The sequence below is a fragment of the Astatotilapia calliptera genome, chromosome 12 (genome assembly GCF_964374335.1).
Source record: "Astatotilapia calliptera chromosome 12, fAstCal68.1, whole genome shotgun sequence".
In the NCBI taxonomy this organism is placed as follows: Eukaryota; Metazoa; Chordata; class Actinopteri; order Cichliformes; family Cichlidae; genus Astatotilapia; species Astatotilapia calliptera.
In genome coordinates, this window is record NC_137433.1 from 21002305 (window position 1) to 21025965 (window position 23661).

A 23661-nucleotide genomic window follows, 5' to 3' on the forward strand; every position below is an offset into this window, starting at 1 on the left:
CTGTATGTCGTATAGATCACAAGACAAACGGGTCCCATTAAAAGTAGTTCTAAAATCACAGTTTCAGTGTTTATAAGAGACTCTCAGTCATATAAATTTCCAAGTCGAGTATTCCAAGTGTTACAACAGCAGGATGTAATGTTTCCAGTCCACTGTTGAAGTGTTAATCACAATAGTAGTCAGATTAAGCTGTTTCCTGAAGATTTGTCTTAAAATTTAATTTAACAAGAAGTTACATACTAAAATATTTCCGTAAACTGAATATTTTAGAGTATTTGGACATTTGATATTTAGTAATCGGTAGGCCATAGAGAGAGAGAGAGAGAGAGAGAGAAAATATCTAATATTTAATTTCCAAGTCGAGTATTCCAAGTGTTACAACAGCAGGATGTAATGGTTCCAGTCCACTGTTTAAGTGTTAATCACAATAGTTTCTGTATGTGAAAATCATTGATCAGATTAAGCAGATTTACAATAAACATAAGTCTGTTGTATTATCTCAGTTATCTGGCTTTTATTACAGTTAGATACATTTATATACGAAATGTTTCCTGAAGATTTATCTTGGAGGATTTCAAAAAATGTGAGCAAAACTATTCTCTTCTTACTTTCTGAAAAATCACCATAAGCTGAATATTTTAGAGTATTTGGTGTTTAGTCACTGGTAGGCTACAGAGTGTGAGAAAGAGAAATATATTCAGTGGCCACATTATTAGGTACACCACTCGACTGCGCATTATTGCTCATAACGAACCAGCTAAGCACACGGCAGCAATTAGATGGAATTGAACTGAATATCTACATTTAAACCTTGTAGATCTGGTCAAGGTGGCTTCCCGAAGTTCAAAGTGAGCATTAGAATGTGGAAGAAAAGTGATTTAAGTGAGTGAGAGAGAGATACAAACACTCACTGGGCTACTGTTCAGCTGTTCATTAACTCAAATATCTAATGCAGAAGAACTATGAACACACAGCTCATCGAGCCAGAAGGACTACAGCAGCAGAAGACCACACCGGGTATCAATCATGTCTGTGAAAAACAGGACACTGAGGCTATAATTCACACATGTTCACTAAAATTAGACAATGGAAGGCTGAGTCTCTATTTCTGCTGCAACATTCAGATAGCAGAGTCAGAATTTGGTGTTAATGATATAACAACATGGATCAGTGTTTCCTTGTATGAACAGTTCAAGCTGTTACTGCTAGTTTAGTGGGAGATATTTTCTTAGCACACTTTGAAACCCTTATTACTGCATCATTTAGTCACCACAGATTAACTAATTACTGTTGCTGTCCATGTCCATCCCTTTATGACCACAGTACCAATCTTCTGTTCTGACCATTCTGTTGTGTTTCCATGTAATTCAGATCTTAAAAAGAACATTTCTGGTGTGACATCAATACAATGTAGGAATTTTACATAATTTAGTCCCCCACAGACTCTACTATATCATATATGTGATGTCTGTTCCTGCATATATCACTGGCAGCAAACATTGTGAAACAATAAATTAATAAGTGAAAATGAAACATTGTGGCTGATGCCAATCTCCTTAATTCAAAGGAGCTACATCAGCAATAAATTGCTAATATCTAAGGCTCTTTATATTACACTGCTGCAGAAGTGTGGTTTGACACTGGAGTATTGTTAGCAGTAGCTAGTTAACATTTGCATTTATAAAAGAATTTAATCCAATGAATTGGCAAGACTATCCAAATCCTGAGTAGGAAGACTTCAGCATGTTCAGAATGCAGCAGCCAGTCCTTACATACACATTACTGAAAGGGAATTCACCATTAAGAGTCCTGAGGGTGCTGACATTACTGTGGTCATTGGAACAAGCTTCCCGCTGACCCGAGGTCAGTTACAACTGTCTGTATCAAAAGTAGACTCAAATCAGTTTTATTTTCACAGTGTGTGTGTGTGTGTGTGTGTGTGTGTGTGTGTGTGTGTGTGTGTGTGTGTGTGTGTGTGTGTGTGTGTGTGTGTGTGTGTGTGTGTGTCTCAGTGCACATATACAGTCAGAAGTTTTCTCCAGTATTGAAATGATCCGCAACACATCCAGTAGAATAAAGCGAAAAGGAAATGTTCATAAATAGTTTGCATATCTTTGTGTTCAAAATTAAACAGAATCATACTTTATTTGATTCCGAGTTACCAAAAGAGAGATCTGAAAAAAAAATCGGGATTTCCATATTTCTTAACCTAACACGCCCTTTGTAGGTTGGTCGTAAACACGTGTTTTGTTTTGTTTTGTTTATAAAGAAGGATAGTCTCTGATCAAAATACCAAAAGCACCATAGCACTGCGTGATGTTTGGACACTAGAAACCGAAAGTTATTACATCAGAGTTCAAAAACGAATCTTAAGTGAGTGGGCGGGCGCTGATCAGCTGTTGTGTGAGCATCATTGTTTACCTAAAGATTTCCGACGTTTGTTTTGCCTCGATAAGCCATCCCAAGGTAGGAAGCTGGGCGAGCCTGCGAGAAATAACAGAAAACTCTTTTTTTCGGGTGTAATTTAAAGAACTATTTTTTAATTCTTTCAGACAGTCAAAATGAATATAACTATCACTATGGTGGGTGAGTTCCTTAACCTGAGGGTGAACCCACAGGACACAGTTGAATCTCTGAAAATAAAAATCTACGAGAAACTGGCAGTCGACCCTCAGACTTAGTGGATAAACCTGTTTGGTCAGGTGTCAAGGGGTTGTTTTGATCAACCTCCAAACGATCATTTGACGAGCATATGACGCATATGGGGGTTTCCAAAACAGCGCCCCTACAGGTGGCAGGACGCAACTCCACGCGATTTCGTCAGATTTGAAATATATATAATTCCATATTTAAAATGTTATAGCAGCATTTTTTTGTAGTTGCTTTAGTCTTTTATTTTTTATTGTTGACAGGCAACAGAGAGAGAAACAGGAAGATAAAGACTGACTATCCAATTTACTAGGTACATCTGTTCAGCTGCTTATAAACAAAAATATCTGAACTTCCGATCACAAGCTGCATATAGGTGCATTTAAATATGTAGGTAGGGCCAGTAACGCCTGCTGAAGTTGAAACCGAACATCAGAATGGGGAAGAAAGGTGATCTACGTTTGTTGCTGTTAGGTGGTATGCAGCCGAGGTGCAGGAGGTGTCAGTCCTGTCAGCTGAGAACAGGAACCTGATCATAGTTCACACAGGCTCAGCAACACTGGAGTTTTTATTGGACAACTGGTCTGAATCTCGATGTCTGCTGTGATATTCAGCCGGTAAAGTCAGGATTGGCATAAATATGAAAGCATGGCTCCAACCCGTCTAGTGTGAAGGGTTGAGAGTGGTGGTGATGTAATGGTAAGGGGTTTTTTTTCACTTTGAGACCCTCATTTCTACCGAGGATCATTTCGTCACCGCATTGTTGGTCACCATGACAATCCCTTATCACAGTGCACCCATCTCTGTTCTACCCTTTCTGTTTTGTTTCCCTGTAAATCATGTCTAAAAAAGTACAGTCAACTAAAATTAGACTGATTTCTGCCTGGTAATCCTGTCAGCAGCTGTTTCCCAGCTGTTCATCCCCCACTTAGTGGATAAACCTGTTTGGTCAGGTGTCAAGGGGTTGTTTTGATCAACCTCCAAACGATCATTTGACGAGCATATGACGCATATGGGGGTTTCCAAAACAGCGCCCCTACAGGTGGCAGGACGCAACTCCACATGATATCGTCAGATGGCAAATAAACAGCATTTCACTTTAAAGGGCTCTTTGCTTGGCATGCCAACGAATTTTAAACGTATTTCGTGATATCTAACGCAATTTGTTCTCCACAGAGTCCACAGTGTGATGTGTGTGCCCGCACACATAACCAACAGTATTACCTTTAAAACACAAATGAATAACTATTGTTGCCATTACTGAAGTCACTTCTTTGATTACTGAAGTCACTTCTTTGTTTCCCAGTTCAGCACAGAATTATTTTTAAAATCCTTCAGTGGTTTTGACCCCCAATACATCTATTATAGGCCTACGGTGACCAGATGCCCCTCTTTATGTGGCTTTGTACAGCATTTCTATTCCTTGTCCCACTTTTTGAGACAATGTCCCGCACTTAGACTGACTCCACAGGCCAGGCATTTTTCTTAAGTCTAGATTTTGTGAAGGAAAGGCTTTTTAATTACAGCATTAGAGCCAAGTCATGCTTAGACAATAGAAACTGAAAGTTGTTATGGCAGAGAGGGAAAACGAACCTTAGGTGAGTGTGAGGGTGTGGATCAGCTGAGGCAGAGTGTATATAAAGGCTGAGCCCTTCAACTTAGCTGCTGCTCGAGCATCATTTACGTTTCCACGTTTGAAGACTTGAAGTGAAAACGTCATCACAAGGTAGGAAGCTGATAAAGAACTGAAAAGTCATTTTTCCCCAGTGTGTGTGTTTTCTAATGGACTATTTTGAATTCTTTCAGACTACAACCAACATGGATATAACTATTAACATGCTGGGTGAGTCCCACACTCTGACCGTGAACCCAGAGGACACAGTTGGCTCTCTGAAAATAAAAATCTACAAGAGACTGGAAGTCAACCCTCAGACGCAGAAACTGGTTTTCATAAACGGCCAGAAGACCCCTCTCAACGATGACTCCAAACCCATCAGCTACTACGGCTTACAGCACGGCTCCCAGGTGTCCCTGCTGGTCACCGAGCCTCCTCCGCCTGCTCCCATCCAGGTGTTCCTCAGAAATGAAAAGGGACACTCCAGCACCTATGACATCAGGCTCGACGAGACTGTGAGCAACTTCAAGAACAGAGTCGAGGGGAGAGAGAGGGTGCCAGCGAGCCAGCAGAGGCTCATTCATGAAGGCCGGGAGATGCAGGGTGGCAAACTGGAGGACTACAACGTCAGAAACCACAGCACCATCTACATGTTTTTCCGTCTGAGAGGAGGCTGAGGACACTTTAACATGATTCATACACCAGAAAAAAAATGTATACTATAGAATCTTAATAAGTTTGACTAATCTTGTATTTATTTTTTTATTCACTGTTCTCATTATGTGTTGTGTAACAAGTTAGCAAATCTGTGTTTTCATTTGGCACAACGAACAACTGTAATTCATACAAATCAGCATTTTATGGACTCTGTCATGACAAATACATGTTACCTGCACTGATTACAGAGAATAAAGTTTCCAATAGAAGTTTTTCTCTCTTTGCATTTCCTGTGTCCGTGACAGCTCAAGAAGGGAGGAAGGGGGACTGTCATTCTTAAAGTTTATGAGACTCTCAGTCATATAAACTAATGTATTTTATTAGATAAATTTTAAAATATATATAATTCCAGTCAAGTATTTAAAATGTTATAGCAGCATTTTTATTTATTTATTTATTTATTTTTTTGTAGTTGCTTTAGTCTTTTATTTTTTATTGTTGACAGGCAACAGAGAGAGAAACAGGAAGATAAAGACTGACTATCCAATTTACTAGGTGCATCTGTTCAGCTGCTTGTAAACAAAAATATCTGAACTTCCGATCACAAGCTGCATATAGGTGCATTTAAATATGTAGGTAGGGCCAGTAACGCCTGCTGAAGTTGAAACCGAACATCAGAATGGGGAAGAAAGGTGATCTACGTTTGTTGCTGTTAGGTGGTATGCAGCCGAGGTGCAGGAGGTGTCAGTCCTGTCAGCTGAGAACAGGAACTTGATCATAGTTCACACAGGCTCAGCAACACTGGAGTTTTTATTGGACAACTGGTCTGAATCTCGATGTCTGCTGTGATATTCAGCTGGTAAAGTCAGGATTGGCATAAATATGAAAGCATGGCTCCAACCCGTCTAGTGTGAAGGGTTGAGAGTGGTGGTGATGCAATGGTAAGGTGGTTTTTTTTTTTTTTGGGGGGGGGGGGTTGTGCCTGTCCCGTTTGGCTCTTTTGCCATCAGAATTGTCGTCTAAAGGCAAAGAAAGATGCCCAACGGATTTACTTTACCAAATTGACCATCCCAGCCTTGCCGTAATGGTCCATTTGATTCACCTTTTATTGTTTATTTTATTTTCGCTTACTGAATACGGGACAGACTTGACTGGAGGAAAGAAGGGGAGAAAGAAAGAGGGAAAGAGAAACAGCTGAGAAGAGGGACGGGGGAGAAGGGCAAAAGACAAAAACCAACCGAATGAGCAGAAAAAAAAAAGAAAAAAAGAAAAAAAATGCATATATCAATCACCTGGGTCACCTGCTGAGAAAGAAAAAAGAAAACAAGCAGAACAGAACAAGAGTAATAGAATAAACAACATCACAATGATATATGGGAATATGACAGTAAATACTAAATATTAAACATTATTGTGCAGCACATAAGATCAACAGAACACAGTGTGCTTTGAGGTAGGAGCCAAAAAGGGTGTAGTTTGTGGGCGTGATCACCCGTGTGTACACCTGTGAGCATGGACGCGCTTGTTTTTTTTTTTTAAAAGGTTCCTTCATGTAATGATCTGCTAGAGGGTGTGGGGGGGCCACAGCCCCGTCCTCCAGGGCATGAAGCAGGTATGGAGGAGATCAAAACTCCAGACATCCAGAGGCCCCCAGAACACAAGAGACCAAGGAAGACCAACAGAGGGGCAGCCGTGCCACTGTCCCAGAAAGAGCTGAGGAGAGTCCCAGATGAGGGCTCACTCAGCAGCCGTGGAGCAGAAGCCAGGGGGGGTTGCAGTGACGCGCCCGTGAGCTCCGCCGGCAGCCAGCCGTGCCTGAGTGACCGAGCCCCAGGCCAAGAGGCCGGGGGCACCCCACCTCCGAAGTGGCCCGAGCGAGCCCCAGGCTCCAGGCCCCGATAAGCGGCCGCCAAGGAGTGAGCCGGTGTGTACCTGGACGCCCACCCCCGGACACAAAGAACCACCAACGCACCGATGTCTGAGGGAGTCCGCCACTGGCAGGGGAAGTGGTGGTAGGGGGAGATAGGCCTCCAAACCTTGGAGGGCCTGAGATGTCCCCAGAGAAGTGGCGTCTGACACCCAACCTGACATATAGACACAGACATACAGGCACACACATATACAAACATCCATTCCCACCCTTTTTTTTTTTCTTAGCACACTTTGAGACCCTTATTTCTACCGAGGATCATTTCGTTACCGCATTGTTGGTCATCATGACAATTCGTTATCACAGTGCACCCATCTCTGTTCTGCCCTTTCTGTTTTGTTTCCCTGTAAATCATGTCTAAAACTAAAAAAGTACAGTCAACTAAAATTAGACCGATTTTTTCCTGGTAATCCTGTCAGCAGCTGTTTCCCAGCTGTTCATCCCCCACTTAGTGGATAAACCTGTTTGGTCAGGTATCAAGGGGTTGTTTTGATCAACTTCCAAACGATCATTTGACGAGCATATGACGCATATGGGGGTTTCCAAAACAGCGCCCCTACAGGTGGCAGGACGCAACTCCACATGATATCGTCAGATGGCAAATAAACAGCATTTCACTTTAAAGGGCTCTTTGCTCGGCATGCCAACGAATTTTAAACGTATTTCGTGATATCTAACGCAATTTGTTCTCCACAGAGTCCACAGTGTGATGTGTGTGCCCACACACATAACCAACAGTATTACCTTTAAAACACAAATGAATAACTATTGTTGCCATTACTGAAGTCACTTCTTTGATTACTGAAGTCACTTTTGTTTCCCAGTTCAGCACAGAATTATTTTTAAAATCCTTCAGTGGTTTTGACTCCAATACATCTATTATAGGCCTACCCAGGTGACCAGATGCCCCTCTTTATGTGGGTTTGTACAGCATTTCTATTCCTTGTCCCACTTTTTAAGACAATGTCCCGCACTTAGACTGACTCGAGTCAGTCTAAGTGCGGGACGCCTGGACTGCCGTCTGTGGTCTTCAGCATGATCACAATGTGTTATTTATGTATTTTGACTGGCTTACAATGACAGGACAGTAAGCATTATCAGTGCACATGCAATAACCAAAACCGGTTGGAAAATCCCCTGGAATTAACAGCAATCGAGAATGAATTGCTTTCTTCTCTTCTGTGTTATTATGATGTGCAAAGACTAGCCATAAAAGGAGTCTTTTAGGTTGCCCCGATGAGACGATGTAATTGTTTTACTTTTATACTGGTAAAATGTGAAGGATTATTCATACCATTGTACTAGTCATTTACAGACATGCAAGAAATTAAATGCATACCCTGAACTCTTGACCCGTACACGAAGAGATATTGTTGCACTTTGCTGCCATGCTAGGGTCCACTTGTCAAAGGTCAAAGAGTTGTAAAATCATGACAAAGATGCTATGAGAGATTATGTTTGTCCTGTGACTAAATATTTGAAGACGGGTCACTGAATAGTTCATTATGAAAATGTTGTGATCATATACCTTTCACAGTCACTCGACCTCAACCAAGACTATTTGGGGGAAATTTGACTGTCATAACATATAGATAATAGCTTTGTTATTGTTTCCGAATCAATTCTAGGAAACACTGAAGCTGTTGCAGAGGCATGTGTTGTACAAATACTTCAAAAACTTGTGTTTGCCACCTGCATGTACACATTGCTTCTGTGGTTCCGGTCTGTGTTGTGTTTTGTTATGGAAATTTTAACAATAACCTGCAACACACCCAGTGAGCTTGATATGAAGTGGGTTTAATAAACACATTGCAATGTGGAGAGAGCATCCCAGTGAAACACTAGGATCATCCCACTATCTGTTTAACGTCTCCCATTACAATGGCCTCACTGTGTTAACATTCCACATGCATGTAAACTGGTGATGGGAGTGCTCGTAAAGTGAGAAAGTGATATTACTATAACTAATGTGATATGATTAAACATGTGATTAATACAAGAGAAAAGAAATTTGCCTCCACAGTTTCTATACAGTTTTGTCTTCTGAGCCTGTTGGCAGAGAATGCTATTTGTGTGCAACTTAATAAAAACATATCAAACATATTTCTCTTTCAATAGATTTTATTTATTTATACTTGCATGTTTTGTCAGTGCCCTTACGATTATTGTGGTGCTGATTCAAAGAAGACCAGTAAGTCTAAGGCAGATTAAAGCCCAACTTAGGCATTCATTAAGTGAATCCACAACTCACTGTTACTATAACACAGGACACTTTATTAAAGTGGATGAAACAGGAATACAGGAAAACAGCACTGCAGGGCAGTCAATCAGTGAACTTGATTATGAATCCAATGCGAGGGGCTTTACATAATCAACTGTGTACAAAAAGTCAATAGTGCCTGTCAGGTACGCTGGAATCATACACGTTACCAACAACAGTATCATTGTGAATGTTACACACTTAAAGAAAGTTTACGATGAGCAGCATTTACTGACAATAGCCATACACAGGTAAATGTGTAGTAAATGGTAGTGCAGTAAATCTGCCTAGTACGATATTAAATACACGATACACTTACGACTTCATATATGTCACATCGTTTGTAACGAGCCACGGAAAGCACCACCGGGCACTGCAGACGTGAAGGCGCGTGGATACCGTCTGTGCCTGAGTGAAGGCAGCGACTCGGTTGAGCAGCTCCTGTGGAGGTTTGGTGAAGACCATACTTCTCACCCGGCCTGCTGACGATGTGCAGGGGCATCTGGATTTATAACACGAATTGCTAGTGTCGCCGTCATCAGGTGTAGCCATTTGAAAACACTAGAAATGGGCGTAATGCATTAGATGCTGGCTACCGCGCAGCTAACATTTACCCTAAAGTAGGGCTGCTTGATTATGGCAAAAATGATAATCACGATTATTTTCACTGAAATTGAGATCTCGATTATTTGACGATATTTATTTAACCCTTTAAGACCTACCATAGAACCAAGTCCGCCAGAGCTTATATTATTTTTTTTACATGCTGTAGTGCCATTTTTGGGAGCATTTCAAGTTGCTATACATCAATACAACTGTTATAGGCCATGTTTTAATAATATGTCTGCATTAAGTCCATAGTAATTACATTAATTGCAAAAAAGTGCAATAGACTACAAAAAAATTGAAAATCGTTTTTGTTTTTTTTACATATATTTCTGCTTGGGGAAATTTAAGAGGCTTATCCTTCAAAACTTTAAATACAAAAAAGTTGCAAAAAATAGTTTACAACAACAGGAAATTTATTTTGAGTGTCTTCATAGTTTTATTTTAGAGATACAGCAATTTTTATATACTGCAGGAAAAACAAAAAACAATCCTATGATGCAAATTTGCAAAGAAAACAGCAGGTGCATCAAAATAAACTATTTCCAGCAGTGCAATTCGAGTTCTAAGCATCCCAGAAACTATTCAGAAAAGTCAAACGTGACTTATAAAAACACCAGTATAGGCTTTTAAGGCCTACAAGTAAAAACCTACATTTTCCGAGAAAATGATGTCATTTCCGGTTTCGGACAGGAAATGGCGGACATGCGACAGTTTTCGCTGATGTCTGTTTCAATGTGGGAAGTGTTACGCAAAGCGTGTTTCTGAAATATTATGTTTTTGTTCCTGCAAGCGCTTTTTATGCAATTTTTGCAAAGCTTTATGTGGAAGGAAACCGTGACCGAGGACAAGCTGATGGCATAAGATGTAAGTACAACTCCTCCAGTTTCATATGCAAAACAAATTATTGCGCTAGCTTACGCGGCTCGGTTCTACGGGGATTTAAAGGGTTAACAATAACAATGTATTGAATAATGACTTTAAAAAATAATATAAAATAGTGTGCAAATACTGATAACAGTGCAAATGTTTGCAATATAAAAAATAAATGAAAAATGTAAACATCTATGTTTCGTGAACTTTGCAGTGTTGCTCTGTGGTGCAGCTATGACACCATAGCAAAGTTTACACACTATGTCTACTTGATCCACGTCTGACTTCGCAAACCCATAATGTTTCCACACCACTGAAGTTTTTTTTTTTACCTCTCTTTTCAACCAACGGCAGTCACTCTCCTCTCCAAACAACTTCTGCTTAGCTTTCCGAGCTTCCCTCGGGTCCTCCTAATTGTTGTGATGCGTGTTCGAAATGCAGAGAGGTGCGCTCGATTTGCCACACGGAGCAGCGCGAGAGTAAAGGGAGGGGCTAATAATCGGCTCAGTCATTTTTAATGATCGTTGAAAGCCCAGATCGTAATCGTGATTAAAATTCCATTAATTGAGCAGCCCTACCCTAAAGTAAGAGTTGAATGAACTATTCAGCCTCGTGTAATTTCAGCTAAGTCCAGGAGCATCTTAGAGTCTATAATTTACCGTAAACATAAAAGAAATGCAAGTTTCCATAAAAAAAATAGCGGACTTACCGGCTGCTTTGCTGTCCCGGTACATGTTGTTGTTGTGGTGACGAAACTTCCGTCGACTGACGATTGGTAGTCTAAAGTGGGATTCAGCGCTCCTATTGGGCCAGACTCTGAGAATGCAATAGAATACAAATACATTAAAAAAAATACCATCACAGGTCACAAGAGTAGGAACACAAAAATTGTCAAAGGAAATCTATGACGTTCATCTCTTCATCATTTATTAAATGAATTAATTTTAATTCAGCCAGAAAGGAAAACAAAATCATGAGCCTGAGGAATACTTTAAACTTTATGCACAATACTCATGGAGTGGTGTGAACGTAAACCAAACAGCCAACAGGCGGTATCTACTACGTGAAAAATGGCGCCATCTTTTCTGTCACTATAATTCATTCAAGGCTTTGTGGGAAATGCTTCACCTGTGTAGATAACAGCAATGTTATGTTTGTCCATACTGCCTCCTGTTTCTGCTGTTACGGAGAGTTCCAGCAGGTGTCGCTGTGGTTCTCTCTAGGGGTTATGTGTACTTCCTGTTACGAGTGTACGGACGTTCATGTTGGCTGCTAATAAACGCCTGGCATACAGTTACAGCGGACTGATTATTAGTTTCAGTCACCGGCGACATTTTTTCATCAGCAGAACGTTGACCGTCACCACAATGAACCGAATTTGATGACGTCACAAAAGTCAGATCGAAGCATAACCAATCAAAATCTTGACTTTGATCTCTGAAAATCCTCAAATAGCCGTTAGTTCGCAGTGTTCCTCACAGCAATCAGTTGCGATTAGTTCACATTTGCTCCGTGTTTTTAAACGGTTTGCTAAACCGATTTAAACTCTTTTTCAAGGACATTTTAAAAGTTCTATACCAATCAGCTAAAGTTTGACAGCTGTACCGACCAGTTTCCTCCAGTCTATTAAAGCAGACTGTTTTCAAAAAATGGATAGAGGCGGCTCACAAAACCTTGACGATGGTGAACAAAACCATGTTGGTGTAGGGCTAGCAGTCGATGAGCTGGTTTTGGAATGGCTGCAACAGAGAAATCTTATAGCAGTTCACATGATGTTCCCCTGGCTTGAAATCGATCAGTTGCTTGGTGTAGTTGATAATCAACTGCCACAACAAGAGGAGGCAGTTGATGTTCCAGTAGGAGGCATCGAAATAAATCCTCCCCAGGAAATAGCAGGACCCTGGGAAAATAATAGAGCAGAGATGGGAGTAGCCGATAACATTGAAAGAAATCTACCCCAACAAATAGAACGACCCTTGGTCATTAATGGAGCAGAGATGGGAGTAGGAGATAACAGAGAAAGAAATCCACCCCAACAAATAGAACAACCATTGGTCATTCATTTAGCAGAGATGGGAGCAGGAGATTACAGAGAAAGAAATCCACCTCTAGAAATAGAACGACCCTTGTACAATAATGGAGCAGAAGAAGATCCAATGGACGAAATGAGGTGGTGGTGGGAAGATGAGGGATCTGAGAGCGACACTGAAAGTGTTCCTGATAGTGACGCAGATGACAGTGATGACGATGGAGACAATGGCCAGGATGCTCCTGTGCTATTGCCCCCCAACCCAGTACCAGGCGGTTCGAGGAGGAGACCAAGAGAGGAGGAGGAGGAGGATGAAGAAGAAGAAGATGGGAGAGCTAGAAAAATGTCTAAACACTGAATTTTGAGCTGAGCTGGACAGTCAGTGTTGCACCCATCTTTCAAAGCTACATGTGTCCTACATTGTGTTTCTTTCTGCAGAGGAGCTTGCATCTAATAAAAGCAGCAGGAACAAACACAGGAAACAAATAAAAAGGAAAAAGTGAAAAACTGTAAAGCAGAAAAGGAGGAAACAGAGACTCAACGAAGGAAGATAAATAACAGAAAGAAAAGAAGAAAATGTCATGCCTGTGTGAAGGCAGGCAGGCACCCAAGAGCAGGACTCACAGAGACAAACGTGGAGTCAAAACACCCGTCTTTATAGGGAGTTTGCCAATTGAACAGAAAACTAACTAAACTGGGGAAGCAACAGACAGGAAACCGGGCAAACAGAACAAACAGAGTAGAATGAAGAATGACGCAACGACGAACAGGGGAAGACTCAGACACTAAATACAAGAGGTGAACAGGACTGAAAGGAAACAGCTGGGAGACACGGCTGACACTGATTACACAGACGAGACAGGGAGAGCACAAAACTGAACACACTGACATAAGACACAGACCTTCAAAATAAAACAGGAAATGCACAGACTGGACTCAGAGACACAGTAACAGACAGAGAACAGAAGGAACACATGGGCAGAAACCAAACAGAGGGAACACAGAACCCAATGTCCTACATGTAACATGCTCAGAGACTGAATCTCGGCTGGCCCCCTCTGACCCACGGACTTAGTTTCCTGCCACCAGGGACCTGTTTACTAGACTTCCCCTATACCACCTGTGACCCAGTATGATTGTGCATACAAGTGGAAAGCAACATATGTGTCTCATATCACTGGTACCTTGTTAGATGGGGATGATTGTGGTCTCACTGGTCGCAGACATGGAGGGAGTGGTCCTATTGGTTGGCTCCCACATTAGGAAGGCGGGGTTGGGGCCTTCCTATCACCATTGTGCTAACGTAATTATACAATAGCATTTACAACACCACCATCTTCAAATAGAAAAACACATTATGGAATGCTATCAGTTGTGTATTGGCCTCCCCAAACCCTGGACCTCAACATTAGTGAATAGTAGGATCATCTTGACAGAGAAGGGAAGGAAAGGCAGCCAACATCCAAAGAAGAGCTTTGAATGCATGTCTTTATCCTGTCTTCCTTCTCACCCCAACCGGTCGCAGCAGATGACCGCCCCTCCCTGAGCCTGGTTCTGCCAGAGGTTTCTTCCTGTTAAAAGGGAGTTTTTCCTTCCCGCTGTCGCCAAAGTGCTTGCTCATAGGGGATCATATGATTGTTGGGTTTTTCTCTGTATCTATTATTCTACGATCTACTGTACAATATAAAGTGCTGTGAGGCGACTGTTGTTGTGATTTGGTGCAATATAAATAAAATTGAATTGAATTGAATTGAATGTCCTTCAAGAAGCCTGGAGAACTTTTCCTGAAGACTACTTTCGCTATAATAAAAACAAAATTTCAGAATTAAAGCAAATGTAATGACTAGTTTGGGTGTTGTAGTCCTTTAATAATCAAGGAAAAGTAGTAAATCCACAATTTTAAAAAATGCTTTTATTATAAATAATCCTGGTGTGGATTACACACAAACCAATGTTTTACAGGCAGAACATTGCTCATCTGAGTTTTTACAGACCCAGAGTGAAATTCACACAAGTTCAGCTTTCATCACCTGATGAATGCACCACTGAAGCAGACCCACTCTGCTCTGTCTTTGAAGATTCACCATGAGAAATTGGCATTCCTTGCTCTAACTGTCCACAATATGAAAGTCACAGGAAAAACCGACATGTCTTTTTTTTTTTATGTTTGTTTGTTTGTTTTAACCCACTGTGGTGCCACTTAAAATCCCTGTGTTTGAACAGTACACTTCAATTCTGCTTTAACAGCAATCATTGATGTGCAGGGAAACATCAGGGTTAGCAAACTCACAACGCGAGTCTTCTTTCTCTGGGCCACATGTGTAATATTTATGTTTTTGTCCATCGAGCCACTCCATAGAGCTTCACCGCAAGTCATGTTTAATTGCAGCAGAGAATAAACACCAGCCTCCCGACCAGCTGCAAAACAGAAACATAAACACGTGGACAAAATGCATAAATTTGCTGTAATGTAAGTTAATAAAGTAAGTTACATACCGCAAAAGCCTATAGCTCCTCCAGTCACACAACCACTGTACACAGCGTTCTTCCAGTCAGATATGCCTCTGTGCTGTAAGTGAAAGACAGTTATTACAAAACACTTTCAGTTATCACACAGAAAGTGTTTTGTTTTTCATCTGCATGGCAGGAGGTAGTAATGGCAGATAATCAATTAATCATTAATCAGCATATATCTGTAACAGTATTCTCATATAAATTACCATCACTTTGTTCAGTACTTCTAACGATTTGTTAACCTATCCTTTAACCACTTCTGCAAACAGCCTGTGCCTGACTTTATCATAATACATTACATGGTGACAATTGAACAAAGCATATAATTACAAAACCAGGTAGCAGTGGGAATGTGAGCATGATTTTGGAAGAAATCATAGAATTCTAGGAAAAAAGGGTTGAAAAATGTTTCTGTCTTCCTTCCAGCTGTGTCCATTTGTTGGTGACAAATGTTGCTGGATAGTGATGTGGACATAAGCATACCTAACTGAGTGTGTGAGGCAACATTTCCAGCAATGCTTGCAGTTGTAAAAATACTATATGCAATGCTAGATGAATATTATAACTGTTACTGTTTTAGGAGCAATAGATTATTATTTTTACTCCTGTTTTTTGCTTCCTGATTAAAACTAAATAAAGAAAATGTTGGACTTTGATTTGTGGGGAATATATTGTAGTGTTATGGCTAAATATCTATGTTAACGTCCATCCCCCTTAAAAAAAACAAGCAAAATGCTTTCATTTTGTCTGTCTATGCTTTAAGAACTGCAATAGTCCAAGGACGGGGGTGCCTACTGGGGTCAGCGGGGGAGCTGGCCCTAGGGAGGGGCATCCTCCCCTCCCTCCTTTTCCTCCCCATCCCCGGCTACCTCCCTCTTCCCGCTCCACCACACTCACCCACACAGGTAGGGCCTTGGGGTGCGGGTGTGTCACCAGGGTGCAGGGGAGACATTCCTCCCCCCCCTCTGTCCCCTTCTGGCCACCTGTGCCTCAATTTTATCTCACAACTTAGACATCCACATTACTTACACTCTCATAACACACACATATATATAGGGCCTTGAGGGTGGGCACGTTAACGGCGTCCAGTGGACGGTCTGTGTACTCAAACCTACCTCTGGCGCCGGTGCCCACCTCTCAATTTTAAATCCATGTAGACCTTGAGGGTTCTCGGGAGGGGCCGTGCTAACACCTGCTGCTCTCTGGCAGCAGCACCATGCTCTCCCTTGTTTTAAATGCACTTTAGAACAACACGCAGCAACACTACACATGAGCGGGAGGAGGGAGGTATGGGGTCTTCACACACCCCCGTTCTCTGCTAGCTATCGGGGCGGGGGGGCTGGGAGGAGATGTTGGCTGTCCGATTGGCCTCCCTGCTGCTGCGGAGCCTGGGACGGTCTGCTTGCCTCCACCTCGGGGGGAAGGGTAACATCTCTTGGGTCTGGGTTCTGTTTTCCCCTCTGGGGGCGAGGGTACCTGGACCCGGGGTATAGAGTATGTTTGGGGAGTGTGATTGTGTGTACATGTCCATTTATGTCAATCCTTACGTTGGGTGAGTGCTGAGTGTTTGTATATGTGTGCATGAGGGTGGGAATGCATGTTTGTGTCTGTGTGTGCCTGTTTGTCTGTGTCTATATGTCAGGTCGGGTCTTAGACTCCACCTCTCTGGGAACTCCCAGGCCCTCCAAGGCCTATCTCCCCTCACCACACTCCCTGCCGGTGACTGATGCCCTCAGGGGTCGGTGCATTGGTGGTTCTTGGTGTCCGGGGCTGGGCGCTCAGGTATGTACCAGCTCATCCCCCCCCCCCCCCCTTCTCACTGTCCCTCTCCCCTTCTGTTTTTCTTTTCCTTCCTCTTTCTTTCTCCCTTTCCTATCCCTCACTTATGTCTGTCCCGTCTGTAACAACTGAAAATAAAATAAAATAAATAATAAAAACAAAGGTCGATCAAATGGACCAATACGGCAATGCCACGATGATCCATTTGGCAAAATAAATCCATTGGGTATCCTTGTTGGTCTTCAGACAACAATTCTGACGGCTAAACAACCAAATGGGACAGGCAAAAAAAAGAAAAAAAAAAAAAAAGAACTGCAATAGTCGTGTATTCCTAGAATATGAGTATAATATTTTAACTAGGGGCAGCACGCCCATACGGTAAAAGAATACATTTTTCCTGGCCAAAATATATTTCAAATATATGGTAAATATATGTTGTATTTGTGATGCTCAAAAAAAGATATTTTTGAAATTGAAAATATCTTTTTTCAAAACAAAATGCATTTCAAAAGATATTTCAGAGTGAAGAAAACACATTTCCAACCTTACAGTAGAATGTATATCAAAGTATCCTTTATTTAAAATGTATTTAGTGCAACAATGATGATGATGATAATAATAATACTAAAAGTAACAACATGTTTTATGTTCATCTGCAAAACAGTTGGATTAAAAAAAACAGAGTCAAAGGTTTAGCAAGAATTAGACAGTTTATTTATTTGCTTACAGTATTTCACATTACACAATATCTCACTATAATGCAGCGTTCACTTGACTTTGAAATTATCTGTCAGTGTTACAGTAAACAAGATGCAACAACTGCTATGTACACTTTAGTTTTTGACAATATATACAATATAGTACTTAAAGGAACACACTCCACTTTTTTTGGAAATAGGCTCATTCTCCATCTCCCTCAGAGTTAAAAATGCAGCGTCTTCTTTCTAGATCCGTACGTTAATAGGGCTCTGGAGCGTGATCTTACCGGATGGGGCGTGGCCAGGATTTTTGGTTGAGGCGCCATATTAGCAGGCCAAACAAATGCTTGCTGTGTGGTCGGTTGTAATGTTAGATTGCACTACCAGCAAAGGAATAAGCTTGAAAACGGGCTCTCTTTTCATTGTTTCCTCACCTGGAAGCATCATGAGGGAGCTTATGTGTTGGATGTTACCAAAAGAAGGCGTCTAGCCTGGATAGCAGCTGTGAGACGAGCTGATATTCAGTTCTCTACCATCCACAGATATCTGTTGGTGTGCTTCAGTATTTTCATTCTGGTAAGTTACTCTTTTTATTTTCAATGCGCTCTGAGGTCATAGCAAATTAGAACAAACATGAAGAACTACCTTTATTTATAAAGTTGCTAATTATTTGGCGTTATTGCAGCAAACCAGCCTATGAAATGAATGACTGGGTTCCAACACTACACATGGGGCACTACGAAATCTTTGTACATGCTACATACATACTATATGCTAACACCATGCCAATCAGATTACTTCTTCCATGTGAGGGTGAAAAGGTGACCCTCCTGGATAAGATGGCAAAGGTTTGCTGCGTTTTGGTGAACATGTGCCCCAGTGTGTTAGTAAAACCAGGGGAAATGCTCTTGTTAAATACTCCTAAAAGTCTTGTGCTGTATATGCAGTGATACATTTTCAAAAGAGACAGTAAATTACAGAATGCTAGCAGTGGGTGATATTATATAAATGCTGTCATCATTTTATGTGAACATTTTGTCATTTGTAAACTATACATGACACTGATTCTACATTGTAACTGATGTGATGTTCTATAAACTGGTTTTAATTAAAAATAGGTAAACACCTGATTTTTTCTTTATTCAACTTTTGAACAGTGGTAATTAGTAAGTACATAATCAGTAAATGCAAATTATTTACAGGCCCCCCTAAATTAAAACATTATGGGCTATTCAGAACAGAACTATGCTTGGAAAAATATTTTCCCATCAGTTGATCCAACTCCTCCACAGTAGCAGGTGGAATTTTTCTGTTTTGAGGACGGCTTCTTTTACCTGTCACTACAGATGGTCTGTTTATGTTTTGATTGAGAGAGCCTTTTTTTGGGCAGCTGAAGAGGAGAAGTCTATCTTATGGCCAACCTCTGGCTGTATCTTGGTCATATTACCCAGCAAAACCCAGTATGCAGGTTCCTCTGTAACAGTCCTTGTGCCAGAGATCCTCACTGTTGCTTCTACTTTAAACAGAAGAGCAGGGACATGGGTGCAGCTCTCCGCGACTCCAGCCATACAGCTGCAGTGGGCGGCTTCAACCTTCCCTGTGATGCTCACAATGACCCATGGCTGAAATGCCGGTTGATTCAGTCTTTGAGAGTGCAGTACCTGAAACACACACAGGCAAAGTTCAAGACACGAACTTTAATAAGCCAAGGCCGACACAAATGTGTTGTGTCTACGTTCAAATACATTAATCATAAATGTAACAAATAAAGTGTTTTTATGTATCCATCTATAGAAAGCTGCATGTTATATTTTAAATCTGCATGTTTCTTTTTAGAAACCTATCAGCAAAAGACTCAAGTATGTAATGCAAGGATGTAATCACTTTCAAAAGTGAGAAAGCATAAAGTTCGACTTTAAGTGACAATTGTGGACACCTAATATGATAAGGAGATTCTGCAGGTCATGCAGGCATTTTTCTTAAGTCTAGATTTTGTGAAGGAAAGGCTTTTTAATTACAGCATTAGAGCCAAGTCATGCTTAGACAATAGAAACTGAAAGTTGTTATGGCAGAGAGGGAAAACGAACCTTAGGTGAGTGTGAGGGTGTGGATCAGCTGAGGCAGAGTGTATATAAAGGCTGAGCCCTTCAACTTAGCTGCTGCTCGAGCATCATTTACGTTTCCACGTTTGAAGACTTGAAGTGAAAACGTCATCACAAGGTAGGAAGCTGATAAAGAACTGAAAAGTCATTTTTCCCCAGTGTGTGTGTGTTTTCTAATGGACTATTTTGAATTCTTTCAGACTACAACCAACATGGATATAACTATTAACATGCTGGGTGAGTCCCACACTCTGACCGTGAACCCAGAGGACACAGTTGGCTCTCTGAAAATAAAAATCCAGGAGAAATTGGAAGTCGACCCTCAGACGCAGAAACTGGATTTTCTGAACGGTCATCCCAACGACGACTCCAAACCCATCAGCTACTACGGCTTACAGCACTGCTCCCGGGTGTCCCTGCTGCTCACCGAGCCTCCTCCACCTGCTCCCATCCAGGTGTTCCTCAGAAATGAAAAGGGACAGATGAGCACCTACGACATCCAACCCGGCGAGACTGTGAGCAACTTCAAGAACAGAGTCGAGAAAAGAGAGGGGGTGCCAGCGAGCCAGCAGAGGCTCATTCACCAAGGCCGGGAGATGCAGGGTGGCAAACTGGAGGACTACAACGTCAGAAACCACAGCACCATCTACATGACTTTGCACCTGAGAGGAGGCTGAGGACACTTTAAAATGGTTCAGAAAACCCATGTATGTTATTTAATATTATAAACTTGACTTAACTCATTTATCATATTTATTAGTGCTTTTATTTTGGAAAAACAAGAACATTCCCATAGACCGTACAATATGGGTTCATTAACCAGTTTGCAAATCTGTTTTCTTTTGGCACAACAGATAAGTAACTCATACAAATCAACACGTTGGTGATTCTGTCATGACAAATACATGTTAACTGTACTTATTACAAAGCATAAAGTTAACAACAGGAGCCTACGTCTCTTCACATTTCCTCTGCCTGTGTCAGCTCAGGAAGGTGGGGCTGTCATTCTCAATGTTTATGAGTCATATAAAGTAATAGTTTATTAGATCTTACACTGTTAAGATATAAATTTCAAGTCAAGTATTTAAAATGTTACAGCAACATGTGGTAATGGTTTCAGTCCACTTTAAATTTAATCACAAGCGCTTGTGTATGTGAAAATTAGTGACCAGATTAGGCACAGATTTATGGCAGTAAATGTAACAGTCTGTTGTATGATCTCAGTTTTAAGGCATTTACAAATATGCCAAAACTGTTTCCTGAAGATGTGTTTTCTCTAGAGACGTCTTGGTAGCATCATTTTCTCACAGATGCAAGGTAGGCATACCAAAATAAGGCGATCATGTTGGCAAACAGCACTCGGAACTGAAACCAGAAATGTACACAGAAACAGAAGGCGCGAAGAAATTAATTACATGTGGCGACAGAAAATAACTCATTCTCTGATGAAATGAAGTGAAATGTGTACCTGAACAGGGACAAAGTTGATGTTTATGAACTGGAAAGGGGTCCAAACTTTCCAGTTCATCTTCAAAGCGGTCCAATAACTTCTTCTCATCTTCTTTTCAAAATCAGTCCATCCTTTAGCCTAAGGGACAGTGGTTACAGTCATATTACATGCTTATATATAAAATCTTTATATCGTGGACATGATAATTAATACTATGGTAAATGTCCAGGTTGAATCGGGTACTTTGCCAGGTTCTTGGTGTCAGATGAGCATGAAAATGAGTTCACTGTACTCAAATGGCCTCCACAATCAGCAGATCTCAATCGAATTGAGCACCTATGGGATGCAGTGGAATTGGAGACATGCAACCAACAAATCTGCAGAATCTGTGCGATGCCATCATGTCACTACAGACAAAAATCTCTGAGGAATGTCTCCGGCACCTTCTGTGCCATTAAAAAAAAATCAAGACAGTTCTGAAGACAAAAGTAGATCCAGCTCAATAGTAGCAAGTTGTCCCTAATAAATTGGCCAATGAGTGTACATCATAGTGCCAGTCCAATGTTAGGACATATGTATGGCATTAAAGCTTGTTAAGATACTGGCAATGGTGTGTATAATGAACAACAAAAAATTGTTGTTCATTGAACCACAACAACTACGCTTAAACACCATTCCAGTGCAATGAAAAAGCAAAACTGGACTCCTAAGTTGTGTGAGCTGTTTTGATAAATTAAGAAATAATTAAATGAGGTGAGGGCCTCTGCTGCCTCAGTTTTGACATGACTTTTTTTTGCATTAGAGAGCAGGTGTCCCTCTATACTGAGCTAATTTGAAAGCAATGGTGTCTGAGATGACCCACCTCCAGGATGTTCATTACAAAGTAGAAAAGGAGCAGAAAGCCCGGGGCAAAAATAAGCCGGTCCAGCAGCAGACGTTTGACTACACAAAACCGATCTGTGGTGGGAATCCATACTTCCATCAGCTGGTAAAACAAGTGGCTCACGGGTCCTGTAATAAGCAACCTGAAACACACAACAAGGGCAAATATGAATAGCAGAAGAACATCTAAATGTTATCACATAACTGTGTTATCACAGACACCAATAACATTGGACAGTGTTCGATTAGTTTTATCAGAGTCTAACTGGAACAACATCACAATCACAGACCTGCAGCCTTAAAACAAGTCAGTGCTCAGTCTGCTTTCTTTACTGGATCTCACCCATAAATGGCGTAGCGTGCAGCTCCAGCTGCATCGATATTACTGACAGGAGCTCCTTTCTGGGCTTTTTTTCTCGCCTCCACAAACTGAGACAGAAGGTTTCCTAAAGCAGAGAGGATGCCACTGAAAATACAAAGGACACACACACACACACACAACTGTCAATAAGTATCAATAGTCCACTTGCAAAAGACTTAGTGGGGGAGGTTTTCAGGACAGATGCTGATTGGCTAAAAGCAGTGCTGTGACAAAATGAGTGTGCGCTCAATGCAAACAAAGTCTTAAAGAACCTGAAGACGAGCAGGAAACAAAACACTGATAAAAACACTTTTCTTAGTTACAGTGTAATAAACGTCCCAAGAAACCTGACTACAGTACAGTGGTTTGGCTGTCAGTAAATGGGAGCTTCTAACTTGCAACACTGTCAAAGTGCAGAAACGCGACGTGTACTGACCTGGTTACAGATTTAGTCAGGATGGGGTATTTCTTCAGGAGGACCAGGTACTGCTGGAGTAACCTGAAATGTACGGAGGAGTCCCGCACGGAGCGGCTCTGCACGGGCATTCTCAGTTTTCTACCTGTGTGAATATTACTACCACTACCGCCTCTCTTCCTGTCGACGTCATTGCGTCACTGGTGGCGCCATGCATTGACGTCTACATCCGAAACAGTTCGGAAACGAGCATGAAAAAGAAAGAAAAGAAAAAAAAATTCACCTTAATTTCACCATCCACCATTAAGCAATAATTTTGAGTAAAATGCAGTTGAAATACGTAAAATAAAATGTTTATTTAGTAAATAATTAATCACCCTTGGTATAAACTAAATATATATCAATCAAGTACATTTCATTCGACCAGATTTAATATTTTAAATTGCGTGTATGCTAGATGGGAAATGTACATGTAATTAAATTAGTTAAGGTCTGTATTTTTTTGGTGTATGCTGCATAAATGTTCTATAAACTTGAAGAACATAAAATAAAAGAAAGAAAGAAAAACTACCTTTTAACAGAAAGAAACCTTCAGCATAACCAGGCTCATAGAGGGACGGACATTAGCCGTGACTGGTTGGGCCCCGAGATTATTAATAACTGATTATTAAATGCAGAGTGGTGAATAAATACACAGCAAGGGAAACTATATACTTTCTTCTTCCTATGATTATTATTATTAGAAAGAAAATTATTAAATTAATCTGCAATGTGACCTCTTTTGTTCAGCACTAGTTAGCATGGGCCCCTCACAGCAAGGTGATTGAGCATGAATCAAGAA

The 23661-nt window shown here is 41.1% G+C and overlaps 3 protein-coding genes and 1 long non-coding RNA gene across 5 annotated transcripts; 2 read left to right on the plus strand and 2 right to left on the minus strand.

Moving 5' to 3' along the window:
* Positions 1–2366: 2366 nt before the first annotated feature.
* LOC113033850 (polyubiquitin-like) lies at positions 2367–5190 on the plus strand. 2 transcript variants are annotated; one of them, XM_080308677.1, is made up of 2 exons: positions 2367–2466; positions 4456–5190. In XM_080308677.1, the coding sequence occupies exon 2, from the start codon at positions 4468–4470 to the stop codon at positions 4939–4941; it is 474 nt and encodes a 157-aa protein (XP_080164803.1). In that variant the 5' UTR covers positions 2367–2466; positions 4456–4467; the 3' UTR covers positions 4942–5190. The 2 variants fall into 2 exon arrangements, with proteins under 2 accessions (XP_080164803.1, XP_026043784.2); XM_026187999.2 differs by lacking the exon at positions 2367–2466 and adding an exon at positions 2473–4375.
* Positions 5191–18729: 13539 nt separating this feature from the next.
* On the minus strand, positions 18730–19830 carry LOC145432118 (uncharacterized). Its single transcript, XR_013912392.1, has 2 exons — positions 19698–19830; positions 18730–19271 (listed from the first exon to the last, which is right to left on the minus strand). It is a non-coding gene; the product is annotated as an uncharacterized LOC145432118 (long non-coding RNA).
* A 94-nt stretch (positions 19831–19924) lies between these two features.
* Positions 19925–20459, plus strand: LOC113034192 (polyubiquitin-like). Its single transcript, XM_026188581.2, has one exon. The coding sequence runs from the start codon at positions 19925–19927 to the stop codon at positions 20387–20389; it is 465 nt and encodes a 154-aa protein (XP_026044366.2). The 3' UTR covers positions 20390–20459.
* On the minus strand, positions 20456–23042 carry pxmp2 (peroxisomal membrane protein 2). Its single transcript, XM_026188580.2, has 5 exons — positions 22842–23042; positions 22388–22510; positions 22025–22187; positions 21181–21300; positions 20456–21077 (listed from the first exon to the last, which is right to left on the minus strand). The coding sequence occupies exons 1-5, from the start codon at positions 22949–22951 to the stop codon at positions 21009–21011; spliced, it is 585 nt and encodes a 194-aa protein (XP_026044365.1). The 5' UTR covers positions 22952–23042; the 3' UTR covers positions 20456–21008.
* Positions 23043–23661: the final 619 nt, after the last annotated feature.

Bases quoted from the DNA above. Each gene is read 5' to 3' on its own strand.
- LOC113034192 (XM_026188581.2), top strand. From the start codon at position 19,925: ATGGATATAACTATTAACATGCTGGGTGAGTCCCACACTCTGACCGTG.
- LOC113033850 (XM_080308677.1), top strand. From the start codon at position 4,468: ATGGATATAACTATTAACATGCTGGGTGAGTCCCACACTCTGACCGTG.
- pxmp2 (XM_026188580.2), bottom strand. From the start codon at position 22,951: ATGCCCGTGCAGAGCCGCTCCGTGCGGGACTCCTCCGTACATTTCAGG. The intron at 21,301-22,024 runs GTGGGTCATCTC...ACTGTCCCTTAG, and splicing joins TTGTAATGAACATCCTGGAG to GCTAAAGGATGGACTGATTT. The intron at 21,078-21,180 runs GTACACATTTCA...TTCTGGTTTCAG, and splicing joins TCAACTTTGTCCCTGTTCAG to TTCCGAGTGCTGTTTGCCAA.